General features: G+C 35.1%; 1 protein-coding gene across 1 annotated transcript; it reads right to left on the bottom strand.

Annotated features, from left to right (window-relative positions):
• Positions 1-2,001: 2,001 nt before the first annotated feature.
• On the bottom strand, positions 2,002-14,887 carry LOC144974936 (uncharacterized). The gene is made up of 4 exons (XM_078918467.1): positions 14,653-14,887; positions 10,104-10,445; positions 6,353-6,490; positions 2,002-4,692 (listed from the first exon to the last, which is right to left on the bottom strand). Exons 2-4 carry the CDS (start codon positions 10,402-10,404, stop codon positions 4,376-4,378), a joined length of 756 nt encoding a protein of 251 aa, XP_078774593.1. The 5' UTR covers positions 10,405-10,445; positions 14,653-14,887; the 3' UTR covers positions 2,002-4,375.
• Positions 14,888-15,878: the final 991 nt, after the last annotated feature.

Here is a 15,878-nt window from a genome sequence, read left to right as displayed (position 1 = left end):
TGACTTCCTGCCAATCATGAGAGGCCAAAGGACCCCACCCAGTAAAAAGACCAATAGCCATATAACACGTGACAATGTAATTTATATCATACCACTACTGTTATGATTTTATTGCAACACGACATTAAAAAAAATAATGAATTATAATTAACAAATCAATTTCATATGACATAAAAAATAGAAACCAATTCATAAACGTGAAAACCTGCCATAGGCAACTAATTACTAAAGTCTAAATTTTAAGGATAGCTCCTGTACTTAAAACTAAATTATGTCAAATCTCTATACTCTTTTAAAACAGAGATAAATAAAGCAAATGATGTTCCACAGAGTCAGAGGACTTAAAAATTTCCATCAGCCTGTCTCTAAAATACACATTGAGTATATTCAACGCCCAAACCTGGCATTTCTAACTTAATGATGAAAATTAAATTCATATTTTAAAATTAATTAAATATGCTATAAATCAGAAGAATGAGTGTGGGTTCTTAAACACAATTTAAGGGGCGGTTTGGGTCTTTTCTAAAAAAAAAATTAATTACCTATTATTGGGCAGTTTTAATTATTCTGCATCGTCATTATAGGTTAAAAAACAACATTTTTTGGTGAAAAATGTAAATTATCTGTGTTGATTTCCGTTTTGCGACCTAATTTGGGGGTCTGGCATAAAAAAAAAATAACAACCATGTGGCAAACGTTCCACAAAAACTAATGAAGGAATATCCTCCATATTCTTCCATCCTATCAACATTGTAGCATAGTGTGTCACCGGAGAGAGAACGTACAGCTTTAGCTTATGGAATTTTTATTAGACCATTACAAAGTTGAGAATCAAAATGTTATGACAAAATTGATGTTAAAAATTTATAATTTGGATTATAATTCAAAATACACGTACCTTAATCTCTCTATGGTGATATAATACATTATCTCTGTGATAACTGTGGAAATTTTCTGACAATTTCATTGAACAGATTCAGAGAAACGTTTGACACAGTATCCCATACCCTTAGAAAAATGACATATTGAGAAAATTGCAAAATAGCTTTCAGTTTTTCACACTTTTCTTACTACCTGTACCCTTTTCGGCTGTGTTTTTCATGCCTTTATAGTCTATTTTAAGAAGTTGGACTTCAATAATATTATCTCTAAGATAATAAAATACCGTTTCCCACCAAAATCTCAAAATCATTAATTTGAAGGATTTTCCTAATAATTAGACCCAAACCGCCCCTTAAAAAAATAGGAAATTTAACAATTTTGCTCATTTTGACTCTCTAATTTATGACATTTGGAAAACATCAAAGAAATAAAAATACACAGAGCATGAACGGCTGGTCAGATGAGAATATCTCCACGGTAATTCCAATGCATTTTGACACCAAAACAAATAAAAATCCAGCAGTACAATATAAAAAAATGAACGGTAGGCAGAAGACAATGAGTCATGAAAGACTATTGGTACATCAGCAGATGTAAAGTATGTTGTGTATGAAAGACAAAGAGTATCATTGTGATTCCTAAAAATGACTCGACCCAATGTCTAATACAGTGAAGGGTGGATATCTCTATGATGGGTAATTTGAATTTAAATGTAAACAACGCCCAATGTATATTTTTGTCTCCTGCAAGTTATCCTGTAAATAACTAAAGTTGAGCAAAAAAAATCACTTAACACTTGCAGCTCATTCAGTTGGTACAACCAAACATGTTAAAAGGTCAAGATGGCTTTTGGAGATGAATTAAGTTGCAAACTTGCAGTGGGGGATGATCTTCAGTTTTTCTTGATAACAACAATTAGTGACATCGCAAACCTAAAAATTATGAATATCAATAAACACGAGCAGCCACTGGGCACAAGTGCAAAATAAAGTAAACACCACAGAATAGCACTCCTCATGTAGTAGATGTGATGCTAACCAATAATTACGCTGTCATGCAAGAAACTGGTGAATTTCGATGAATAAGACACCAAGTTGGAAAAGGGGGGGGGGGGGGGGGGGGGGGGGGGGAATGGTGAATTATGCTTAATAGTAGGACATATGTGAACTTTTTGGAATATGAAAAATATATTATCTTCTTCACCCTTGAGTGAGTTATCTATCCTCCACTGTATCACATTAAAGATCAATTAAATATTATTGTCATAATTATACATATTAAAACAAAAAAAAAACTGTGGTGAAAGACAAAATGTGCAACTCCTCCATCAAATAAATATTTTAAATTTACAATTTGATGGAAAGAACAAGATAAAACTGATGTATAAAATGTGATTTATAATCCCCATTTAAACGTCATAAAAAATTAAAGCTTTGCAAAAATGAAAAAACAAAAAAACAAAAACAAAACAACACAAAAAAAAAAAAAATCAAGTGCAAGAAGAGGCTATGACTGTTACCTTTTTCTTATCGCAACAATCCCCCCCCCCCCACCCCCCCGATTACTTGAGCAATATTTTGCAGGTCTGATAAAATGCACCCTCTATCTGAGACTGTACATTAAGAGCTAAACTAGTATTAGAGGATGCCACAATATTGAATTGTTTCTGTTCACTTCCACTAATAGTTCGCTGAAGGCTCTGGTCTGTTTTACAATTATTGAATATTCGTTCTGTTTGCTTTGTTTTCTTTCATATATAAGACAGTTGTATATTTGGATAAGACATTGAAAAACACACACACACAATACTTTGATAGAATCTGAAACCTGTACTGTTCTTTGATAGTAATGAGACACCAGACTTCCACCAACACCTTCCAGTGTCAATTTCTAACCATTTGTGGCTGGAAAATAACTATAACCCGGATACAAATGTCCAACTCAAACAATGAGATGAGAACTCATAACCTCTTCTGACTGGCAAAACAATTATGAAAAAACAAAAATAAACAGGAGTGTGATGTCAACTATGCTCTATTGCTACTTTTACCATCTATATGATAAGAAGTTTTCCATTTATTGATTCTCACTATTAACATCTACTAGTTCACCACCTTGGTTCGAAATTTCACCATCCCAGCAATTGCATGAGACCAACAGGGATTAGAGCCTCCTTGATTCACAGTCTCTGACACAGAACTCATGATTGGCATTTCCCGGTGAAGTGGTTTGAGGCTATCACCCATGGGTAGCACAACCATATCCTGATAACAACTGATGTGAACTCCAGCCAGCAGTAGGCTAAACTTCACTCACGGACTGAGCATCCGGCGGTATGAGTGGAAAAGGAATGAGAATCTGATCCCCCTTAACAAGCGGCATGAAGGCCCACCGTCATGTGGAACACACCCTAGTGCCCATGAACCAGCCTCCCAGCTATGGGTAAATAGCAAAGACTGATCTCGCGAGCCTTGGAAGGCAGACAATCTAGGAGAGAGACAATTCTGATTTCAAATTTGGGCAGACGGAGCTCGATAGTATTGGAATAGACTTGTCTGAAGGATGTAAACCTCGTGCCCAACTTCCTAGTGGGTAGGTGAAGCAGATCCTAACAGAAAAGCAGGATGAAGATGGAGCCACTTGGTTGAAAGGCTCAAACTGCCCAGACAGGTTTAACTGTCAAACTTGAAAACTGGAGCAACACGCAATCACCCCCACAAACATGTGACCAACACCACACACAAATTCACCACCTGTCAGTGTCAACACAACTATAATGACTCCCCTCAAACAACTCCCGTACTACCTCCTCCCCCCCTCGAAAAACCATCATTAAAATTCTCAGACCAAGGACTGAATCGCAATTGTGTACCACAACACTCCTTTCCTCTTCTTTTCTGATTATTCACATCAAATTGCAGTTGTTGAAGAGAAAAGCTCTTTCTTAATTTTCTACTCCATCATAATCTGCTTTTGATAGTTAGATTCTTAAACAGTTGAAACTCCAAATAAATATAATAAAGAAAAATAAGCGACCACCAGATTATTGCTACTTAGACTTAACGCCCAAAATAAACTCAAAGGGTGGTGGTTTTACTGTTTAGGCTAAATGTAGCCCACATATAAACCGAACAAGGTCACCCTTTTTAAAATGTGAGTGAAAGATATTTTTCAAAATGCTAAAAAAAAAAAAAAAAAAAAAAAAAAAAAATAGAAATAGTTTACAACTTGTACACTTAACTAAACTTTCTCAGCAAGGCATAGCTATAAAATTACATATAAGCAAAACCATAAAATTGGCAGTCATGATCACTGCATAATTAACCTCTTCAATCAAATTAAATAATTACATAATAACACTAAAAATTGCATTTGTAATAATAGATTTCAAAAGCACATTCCTGCAGATCTGCTGAGTTCAGTTTATCGAAATTAGTATATTTGGCTTTACAACCTCTCCTCCATTTGTTGAGACACTAGAAGGTTGATGCTACTAAATAGTCTCAGTTCTTGTGTTTCTACAGTTGATTCTAGGAATCTCAGAATAACGATCATAGGAATGATTCTTTGCAGCCTCAATGTAAAGATTACATTCTGAGCATTCTTCCTCTCTGCCACAATAAATACAAAGGTAATGCACTGCACCATAGGTAACCCAGCCATACACAATCAAAAAGTGACAAGGAACACCAATGTTATGCCAAAACACAATCCAATAGTTGTTTGCAATTTCACATCCAGTTAGTGTGTCGTTAAGAAAATGCTGATAGTTCTGCTCAAACAACCATAGAGAGACAAGAATATAAAGTCCTGAAAAAAAAAAGAGGATAAGAGATGAATAACATTGAAAATGAGTAATTTCTATGAATGCAAATGTAAGATAAATACGTCACCAGATATGCTAACCAATAACTCTTTGGCGACTTGTATGTTTTCATATTCTATCTGGCTACTGACAAGGGGTATCATGATTAAATTTCACTTCACGAAGCACGATGAAATGAAAAAATTCACCAATAACTGTCACAAAAGTGGGTATTGACCATGTCAGAGGACAGAATTTTTTTTTGACTGCTCAAGACCCGCTCTGCAACCTAAAATGTATCATACCTCATCCAGTGAAGAATGTACCATGACACACATGAAAACCAGACAATTCCATTACCAAATTTTTACTCATTTAATTTTTGTTACAGCCTAGTGAAATTTCTCAAAATTTCATGCTTTGGACAAAACTGCTTCTTAAAGTACATTTCGTGCTGATTGGCAAGCCTCCTTTATTATAGCTGGAAAGTATTTAAAAGAATTAATTCTATAAACTGCCAAGTTAAGAAAGTTAAAATGAGGAAAATTTTGGGGCAGAATAATAGACACACACACACACACACTGCCAAAATTAAATAAGGAGTGTCTGACAGTCCACAATATTACCAATTGGAGGTAGCATAAAATATCTCGGTCATTGACCCCACGTATTGGAGTAACATATAATAAAACCTCGGTTATTGACCCCTCTAAAATATAATATTATCTGACACCAAATGCATGCACTATGAAGGGACTAATTAGACACACAAAATGTGTATAGATTGACCATAGAGTATAGAGGTTGATAATGAAATATACCACATCTTACACTTTTAAAACATTTTTTTTCCATTTTGCGTATTCGATCTGGTATTTTCCTATTTTTATTGGAACCCTACTAAAATGCGAAAAAAAATCATTGATCAGCCATATTCAAACTGATGCTATTACTAGATATGATTATTAAAATAGTGTCCCTCTATAGAAATGTGGAATTTTTGTCTTAAATGCAGAATCAAGGAATGTAGACTGATTAAGCAAAATGATACCGCGAAAAAGTAAGCGCCTCTGCATAAACGCGCACCTGCACACAAAGACATAAAACAGTGTCCTATCACAGTCATATTCTCCTAAAACTAATAACTATCAACAACTGGGCTGAAATGTGGGACAGTAGTCCCAAACGTGGAACTGTCCCGCATGACTTGGCAGCCCCGTACTAGTAAATCCTATGTCTAGGAATCAGTGATTGAAATGCTGACATTAACCATATGTACTCAGCAATAGTAGTATATCACATCATGCATGAATTAAATATCAGTCATAGATTATAAAACTTTTTCATTTACTTCATCCACTCAAATGAAAAAAAAACAAAAAAAAAAAAAACACAAAAAGAACCCAAATGTACAGTTTTAATTTAGTTGGCCAAGCGCTGATCAAGTCTTTAATACATTGATACTGCTAACCTGTAAATAAAAAGTTAATACATACCTATAAACAGATCTAAAAGAACTTCTACAATGCCGTGCAATGTGGCAAAAAAAATTAAAAATTCACACAAATAAAAACGACAAAAAATCTTTAAAAACGAAAATTAATATAAAAATAATAATAATTAACAATAATAAAAACAAAACAAAAGAAAACAAAGACGCATTACCTGTTGTAATCTCCACGATCACCTTGACACCCAATGCTGACAAAGACCTCAGGTAACATATAAAGAATAGGGACAAGATCTCTCCAGCCCTTAGGAGACAAATCAAGATGAGAGCCACTCGAGACAACCGAATAAAACCTTTAAAAAAAAATTAAAAAATAAAAAGATATGAAAAGTCATTGATTAAACAAACTGCGATTAATGGGAGAATGCTGTAGGAAACGAAAGAACACAATTACGATCATCTCTGCTATTTCCTTTTAACAGCTATAGAAAGATTCCACAATCACACCAATTTTTTGAACACTCAAAATAATGAAATCTAAATAATACAGAGGGAATTACCCCCCCCCCCCATCACGACCCCTATTTATATCCTATGACCAACTCAATAGAAAAACACTCCGGAACAATGCAACTTTAAAGTCAGAGCCTACTACACATAAAGCTTGACATCCACTTTTACCGCCATCCTTCTCTCAATACCCCTGACTCATTTCCTTAATGGGATGGCTTTCCTCTTTTGTTATTGTTCATATTTTGTTTGTCACAACAGTATGAATCATTTTAAGTTCATATCAATTGGTGACAAAAACTATCATTATGACTTGTGTGACTTTTTAAAGTGTTGTGAGTATGTTTTATGGATATTAAGCCATATAAAAGCTCCAAGTAGGTCCCTGGTCCTCGGTGGGCAAAGCAAAGACGAGTCCCCGGAAAGCGGTCTTTATTCTCATGGCTCTCAGATGTAAAATGAGTGCCTGGCCAGTAACAACATATTATTTATTGTAATAACACCCAGACATGAAAACTTGAAATAAAAAAAATAAAAAACAACAAAACGTAGCAGTAGTAGTAGTAGAAGAAGTAGTATTCATAGAAAATAAAATAATGTAAATATATTTAGCTTTATACATATGGTACAATTATCCTCAGTTATTTTGTGTGATGTTTCAAAATCCTAAATAGTTGTGGTCTAGTACAAAATGTTAATTTTTAACAATTTTTATCGAATTCATGATGTCTCTGTCATTTTGCAGCTGGAGGTCTAGATTTGTAGTTGTTAAAATTATTTGTAGATGTAGACAGGACTGTACCACCCATGGGTGAAAGTTAACGGGGATCAATTTGCCTGAAAGATAGACCGGTGAAGCCAGTTTGCCTGAAAAAGATGCTAATTTATTATTTCTTTTTTTCTGCGATCTACAACATGCCGGTTGAGTGCCAACCTTCCCAGAGTGAAAAGTACATTTATTTCTATGACCCTAAATGGGCTTTTTTTTAAAGCAAAAAAAAAAAAAAGAAAAAAAAAAAAGAAAAAAGAAAAGAAAAAAGCATTTAGTCTGCAGGACTGAAAACAAAATTTATATAAAAGCTAACACCAAACCCATAGCAAAATGATTTTCTTCATTTAAACACTCATTCGCAGCAATCTCTATTGACTACAGTATTACCTGGTGTATGGAGACACCAAGATAAGCCATCAATGTAAATTTGTATAGGAAAAGGCTCAGAAATTGCAATACCAAGGGCTATTACAATTCGAAACACCCCAAAGAAGTGATCAAGAGACCCCAACCATGGTACTTGTTTTGGTGTTAGTGTTGGTATAAGTTGTTGTAGTGATGATGCTCTACTGGTCATGGTGATAATGATGATGATGTGGTGGTAGTTGTAGCAGTGGTGACTACTATTACCACTACAACTACTACTACTTTTGGTTCAAATAAGGGAAATATCCACCTATGTGCATGAGTGTATGGCTGTGTCTGTAATGTAAACGTGTTGATGTTCATACCATGAACCAAACTGAACATTGTTTACCTCACATGAATTGCCTTTAATTTGGACAATAAAGATTATTATTATTATTATTATATGATTTACAAGTTGAATACCCCAAAAATAGTCTTAGTGCATTTAAAAAAAAAACCTACAGCGTTCTTACAGCTCCCCATTTAATAATAATAATTTAAAAATTAGACTCATACAAAATATTAGTATTTTCAGTTGTATTATAAAGGGAAATAACCCATTTATGTTTATGGGCAATACAGTCCTCGATTGAAGGCTTCATTGTCAAAGATGTTGGTTCTATTTTATATTCACTTGACAAGTTCAATTTAACAAGAAGTAGAAGCTTAAATGAGATCTGAGACCATTTGAAGTATAAAATAAGCTTATATGCATAATTCAATGCAAATCTTCAAAGGTGGTGTGAAAGGTTATAGTGAAAACCAGCGATTAATAACCAACTGAAAAGATAAATATAGCACAAAATGTGACTCATCAGCTGATTAAACAGATCAAATGTATGAAAGAAAAGTGACACACGTTTGTCACCTTTGAAAGAATAGTAAATAGTCTACACATCGGTGCATCGGCATTTCCTAGTATTAAAAGTAAACGTTCCGGTGGTGCAATAATGATAAAGCCGGCAGAAGAGTCAAAAATGTCGGAAGGCACTTATTGCATTTACTAAAAAAACGGAAATTACGGCATATGCCGGCGAACTTTCACCCATGGTACAACCTAACAGAAGACATGATTCACCTTACATGTTAAATGTCGCTAATGGTTCGTGATCAGTTGTAAAGCACATTGGGCACATTTTATGGATATTGCTCTGTCTGAATCTCCAGCTAATAGGATTCAATAGTCGTAACGTCACTTCCTTCATAATGACGCATGGTAACTTAGCAACACTGGCTCTAAATTATCGGAACAATGGCGGACGCCGTATGAAATATTTCTCCGGCGAGCATAAAAGCGTATCCAGAGGAAAAAAAACATAAACTTGATCATGTTTTGACTTTTACACATTCTGGTCACAAGACATATGAAAAGTTCTAGCCAGCTTGAAGAATAAAAAGTAATGATTTTCTTTGTTTAGAACCAAGATGGCCGCCGTTGCCAGGCGGCGTGACATCAGACTACTGAATCCAGTTGTCGTACCAATAAGGTCACAGGTTTCAAACCCCACCACCGCCGCGAAAAAATTTTTTATTCTCTATTGTCTTCTGGCACTTTTCTACTCACTTCATATCTTGTTGTTACCAACATAAGTGCCTGCTCCACTCACTTTTCTGAATTAAAAATTCACCCCATACACCGGAGCATACTCAATGTCTCAATCGTTTCTATGTTATATGTTTGTGATGAGAATATTGGCTATTAAGCTTAACTGCTGGTCAAAATTACTTCGCGATGGTGGTGAACGAATCGGCGATCTCAAGAAGTGGGTGAGAGAGGGATCTAGAAATGACTTTGGGTTTGAAACGAATATTTTTGTGTTCGTGGATAGCTCACACGGTAGAGCCACGCTCTCACCTGCCAGGCGGAGTTGTCGTACCAATAAGGTCGCAGGTTTCAAACCCCACCACCGCCGCGAAAAATTTTTTTATTCTCTATTGTCTTCTGGCACTTTTCTACTCACTTCATATCTTGTTGAATCCAATTAACCACTGTATTCTCTGAGTAAATCAGAACGAAAGGCAGGTCTTTGATAAACATCGAATGTGATCAACTGTTTCAATCTGGTACAATCTCAAAGTGGAGCTGGTGACATTAACTTATAATCTGAGGCTCAATTCCATGAAGAAAATGAAGAAATTGAATGAAATTTACTAAGACATCAAAACCTTAAATTCTGAAATTCTTCATTTGGATTCAGTTCTCTCCTGAAGTAGCCAAGATACAATGGCCAGTGGGTAATAAATATTGGAGATGTAGTGAAAAGAAACAAGGTTACCTGGTGAATATACAAAATCTTTGCAGTAGTCAGGAGATGAAGATAAGGGTGTTGTATGATTGAAGGACACACATTTTCTCCATAAACTCCAATTTCCCTGATCACATTCCACAAGCGTTGAAGAAAGGGTAACCATTGATGAAAGAAAACTTGCAGGCGACAGGATGAAGACAGATATGGCAAATAATGTTATTTCATATCTTGATCCAGGACAAGTACTTTTTTTCGGTCTCTTCATCACTTTGTCCATACCGTCAAGAACACATAATTTGCAAGATGATGTAGGACGAGCAGAAACCATTGTGACAATACCTTTTCAGAGACTGAAACTTACAAGAAAACCTGTGAGATAAAAAAACAAAAGGTAAACTTCAAAATATAATGAATATACATATATATAAAAAGACATTACAGTGATCTACAATATCAAGTAAAGATACATCAACATGCTTTAAACATCAGGGATGAGAATGACTGATCACAAAAAAGGAGTAAATTTTTCAGTGAGTAGATCATGGCCAATACACGTGACTATAAACTTGAATTTCATTTAAAATTTTACTGAGATGCAATCCTGCAATCCACAATGTATCTTGTAAAAATTTCTGACTGCTTGGAACTGAGATGGTGATGGGCGGAGATGAACCATCATTAAGACGGAAGACTCTCAGCCCTGAAACATAAACCCAATAAGAATGGATGAAAAAGGCTGTTTTTGCACAATTGTGGTTGGGTTTAGTGTTAAAGTTATAGTTATAATATACGTAATATATAAATTAAATTATTTTTACACTCATAAAATATGCCAAAAGCCAATTCTTCACGGTTTCCATCTTATGCACAACTCATTCTTTCAATGACTACTCTTAATTGTGTACAATTCATCATTATTGCAATTTATCTATGACTAATTACTATTAAAATGATAGGTCATTTGTCCTGATTGATCAAATCAACTGCATGTTGCGTGTTTTGAAAATAGCCATTCATTGAAAAGGTCAAAAAGCATGAAAATCCATGGAACTATTGAGAGTTAATCTTATTCACCCGCAGCGCCGCAGACCTGCCAAATAGAAAACTACAAATTTAGTCATTTTTATGTCATTTTTTTAGTAATTTGACAAGGAAATTAGTAATTTCTGAAATCGTGTTCAAACAACTACAATTTGAGAATGATGATGACTTCAACATTACATCGTTATGCTTATGCGCTGTAGAAATGATTTATTATCATCATCATTATACAAGTATTACTGAGAATTTAAAATTCGTAATTTCCAATAAAATTTTGTAATTGGCCAAGAAATTTATCTAAAATTCGTTAGATTCGGCAGGTGTGCACCCGGACATGTCTCAACTGTCTGTAACGACTGAGTCCATATACACGTAATGATGGAGAGCAACGTTTTCTCAGTGATAAAAATGACAATTTGTCAAAAAGGAGGAAAATTATCAGTCCAACTGCCAAATTCAAAATCACAACATAAAATAACATAGTTTATTATATATTACTACTATTTGTGAACATCCATTCTCAATAGTAGAGATATTTATTTAGGGTATGTAAAGTTTTAATGAATTGTCCTTTCCTCAAAACGATTTAAAGACCTTCTATAATAGGCTGGCTCTATTTCTCCAAACGCTCAGGAAAATAAACTTTAACTCTATTTCTCCGATGGTCGGCTAGCCTTCAGTAGCTGATGGGTTATGGACGTGAGGTCGATGCAAAAGTAAAGGCTCAAACAGAGTGGACAGGAATTGACAAAGACAGATTGTGCTATCGCGAATATGCCATGGTACGTTCACTTTTGTACTTCGCGCTGCACTGTCAAAGAGAGAACAGAAGTAAACAAAAACAACAAAGCCAAAATCTCAAGATGGGAACAGAGGTTGAAAGACAGGATAGCACAAACTCAAGATGGAAGTCTAACTGAAAGTTGGAAATAAAAGACAGAGCACCCATGCACCAAAAGAAAACCTCCCCCAAAAATGCATACGCATTCACAATACACACAGACACTATTGCAAATAACCAAAAAAATCTTGAGAACGGAAACCATTCAGAAAAATAGAGATCAAATTTATTTTCCCGAGCATTTGGAGAAATGGTCACATTTAAAAGAGAGAGAGAGAGAGAGAGAGAGAGAGAGAGAGAGAGAGAGAGAGAGAGAGAGAGAGAGAGAGAGAGAGAGAGAGAGAGAGAGAGAGAGAGAGAGAGAGAGAGGGGACTATTACAATTCTCCCACTGAATGTAACTGGTAAATTACAACGGATACAAATTCATCAGCCCGCATATAATACAAAAAATTACCATCCCACTTTTGGAAAATTTGCACTGGCATACTTTCCGCTTTAGAATAGACTACAAAATCGCTTGATGAGTTTTCAAATGTCTCAACAATTTAGCCCCTCTTAACCTTTCTGAACTTTTAAACTTTAAGCCTCAAATCAGAAGCCTTCGATCATCACACCACTTTATTATCTGTACCAAAAAGTAAGTTAAAATCATTTGGTGATCGCTCTTTTCAATGTTTATGACTCCAAACTCTGGAATAACCTACCCCAATCCATTATAGAGAAATCAAGAATATCTCAAACTTCAAATCTGCTTTAGACGCCCACTGTTTCAAAATTCATTTTACACCATGCCGATTGTAATGTTTGTTTACTATTTTTTAAGCCATTTGTGTTTTGTTTCAATATTTCATCTTGACTATAACATAATTCATTATCAGTAAATCACTTTGAGATGTTTGGTTTCATGGAAAGCGCTCAACAAGTGTCTTTTTATTATTATTATAGTAGTTTAATTGATGCTTCTTTTTCCTAATGCACCTAACTGTACCACCATGCTTGACCTATTTATAAGTAAAGTCTAGACTCATAAACTTTAATCCCCTTCCTTTTCGACCATCAATGACGTCTGGCATCAGTCTGTCTCAACTATGTCCCGAGCGGGGCTCAAACCCAGGACCTTCCAATCCAAAAGCAATTGTCATACTCATACCACATAGCTGCATAATATTAGATAAGATTACATCAACAGCAATCTTTAAAATACCTAATCCTCTACAAAAATCAATTGGTCGCATTATAAAATGGAGTGGCGCATGGTTGATTAATTTTTATATATGATCGCAATGTACACCCGAATAAATTAATAATGAGAGAGATCATCGCACAGTACGGTCGAATAATGAGAGAGATCATCGTACCGTACGGTCGAATAATGAGAGAGATCATTGCACCGTACGGTCGAATAATGAGAGAGATCATCGCACCGTACAGTTGAATAATGAGAAAAATTATTGCACTGTACGGTTGAACAATGGCAGTCGGAAAAATTAAGAAATCAAAATGTTGAAATTTATTAGACGTAATTATTCCAGAACTTTTGTGCACCTCCGCATCCAATCTTTTACTGTTATTAAACTTCAGTTCACAAACTGTTTCAGTGAAAATTCACCAACAACAACCCACAAAAAAAAAAGGGGGGGGGGGGGCAGTGCACATGTCGCCGTCGGTGACAATGTTACTAAAACTAAAACATATTTTTTTTCCTTGTTTATATGTGATATTTTGGTGGTACTAACGCTGGTGGTAGGGACTCAGATAATTAGTAATCGCGCTAGTGGTAGCTACTCAATGGATAATAGTGCTTCTGATTGGCTGATACATACGGTGATAATAGCTTGGAAGATTATTTACTAGCCCAATCACCAGTGCTAGATAGTACTACTGATGAACACTCAGAGCGATTGCGTGCGTATAGCAAAACGGTTTGGTACGCACATATTAAATAGTACGTAATGTTTCTATGCACCTCCGTTTATGGTGCATCTTAACGGATCGTTTTTATGCACCTCCGTTACGCATGCGCATTCCACCCAATTTCATCAGCGATATTGTGTCTCTGTATTTGGACATGGCAAAAGTTATATTGTGACATCTGTAAGATGTCTAATTTAAATACGTAATAATCTAAAAAATTGAAATATAAAACCAGAAAATAGAAGTTGCATTCGAGGTAAAATAATGTTTTAGAAAGACATTAAATGTGATGAATAGTCAGGTGGCTCTGTAGCGTAGTAGACAAGTGTCAGACTCTAACCTTGAAAGTACTGGGTTCGATTTCCATTTCATTGTGGACATTTTTTTTTTTAGTTTACTTTATAAAGACATAATTTTTGTTGTTATGTTTGTTTTTTTCTTTTGTTTTTTTCATGTTTAAAAAAAAACTTCGATTTTAATTTTCTAAATCTAAAATTATTTATTTATTTGAGATCAGTATTTGTATGCCATACGTGCATCGGTAATCACTAAGCAGCGTGCTAATCTACAATCTAAAACTATGTAAACCTCATGGACGATGCAGCAACATATTCATTAATTAACCACCACCGCCAACGGAGGTGCATAAAAACGCCACCATAGGTATATGATAAGCACACATTGTGACATTTCATTATTGGAATTTTCAACCGAAAAGTTCTCAACTTAACATTAAACTATTAAACTTCAACCACATCCCAATGACTTAATAACTTACCAGCCAACAATTTCAATGAAATTGAAATCAAATGTACAAACACTAGACGTAGATAGAAGAAAACGGGCGTGAGACGTACACAGTGCAGCGTCCTTGATATTCAGGATTATAAGACGAGCAGCAAAACTCTTTGTTCGCCTTACCTACAATTACAGGTAACCCAGCGTGGGTAGCTGTGAGCGTAACATTACATAATAGATAGGAAAGTTTTGAACAAAACGCCATAGCTACAACAGTCAAGAAGTTGACAAAAGTCTATCCAGATGAACAAAGTTCCTCATAGCCAATTTCGATCTCAAAAGTAACCAAATAGAATCTCACAAAACAGACATAAGTGATTCACTTAAAAATTATTTTTAGAAACAAAAAATCGAATAAGCATGAATTTTTTTTTTAATTCTAAAAACCCCCCTAAAAACATGATAATAGAAAAGCATTATCTTAATTTTGGCTGCTCACATGGCCATCTGGCAGTCTTAAACATAAGAACCCTTTCAAGTGATGGGTGTTGGATGCGATCATGAGTAGTATCAAATACGTACTAAGATATCATCGGAATTTAAAAACTATTAATCGCGACTATGCGAGAGCCAAACCTTTTCTATTTGCCTATATAAATTCGATTTTATAAACTCAATTAAGCACGATAAAAAATAAATAAAATAAAACAACTTAATTCGCAATTTCCATTTTCTGCAGTCCTTACTATTTAGCACTCAAATAAAACGGGTATGTGAATAAGTGGTTCAAAGTCTTGTCTTGTGACGAAATCAAGTGATATTGAACGTGGCCATTGGAGGTAAATGTGATTGAGATTGCAAAACTATAGTTCTATGGGTTGTATTCATCGGAAAGACACTTTACATACATTGCTCAACTCAACTCGACCCAGATGTCAAACTTACCTGTTTCTGATAGTATTTGACCGGCACGAAAAAAAAAAAGAAGAAAAGACACAACATGTGACACATAATATTATATAATAGAAAGTACTTCAATAAATCCTTGTGCATTGTGAAGCGCATCGAGCATGGGAAACCGTGAAAATACGTTGTATAATCGTCAATGTTTAATAATTTATCATTTTTAATCAGGCCTGATAATATGATGTCTGTATGGTATCAATAGAGCAGTAAAGTTAGGTGCCCCAAACGTAAACAAAGGTCGAGAAGCACGTGGCAACCACATGTTCCTGTCTTGACAGCTCACGTTCCAATGTAAATAAT

The sequence above is a fragment of the Berghia stephanieae genome, chromosome 6 (genome assembly GCF_034508935.2).
Source record: "Berghia stephanieae isolate SIO BIC M18660-M18661 chromosome 6, UCSD_Bste_1.3, whole genome shotgun sequence".
Lineage (NCBI taxonomy): Eukaryota > Metazoa > Mollusca > Gastropoda > Nudibranchia > Aeolidiidae > Berghia > Berghia stephanieae.
The sequence above is the reverse complement of the archived record's forward strand: the minus strand, read 5'-3'. Positions and strand labels throughout refer to the sequence as shown.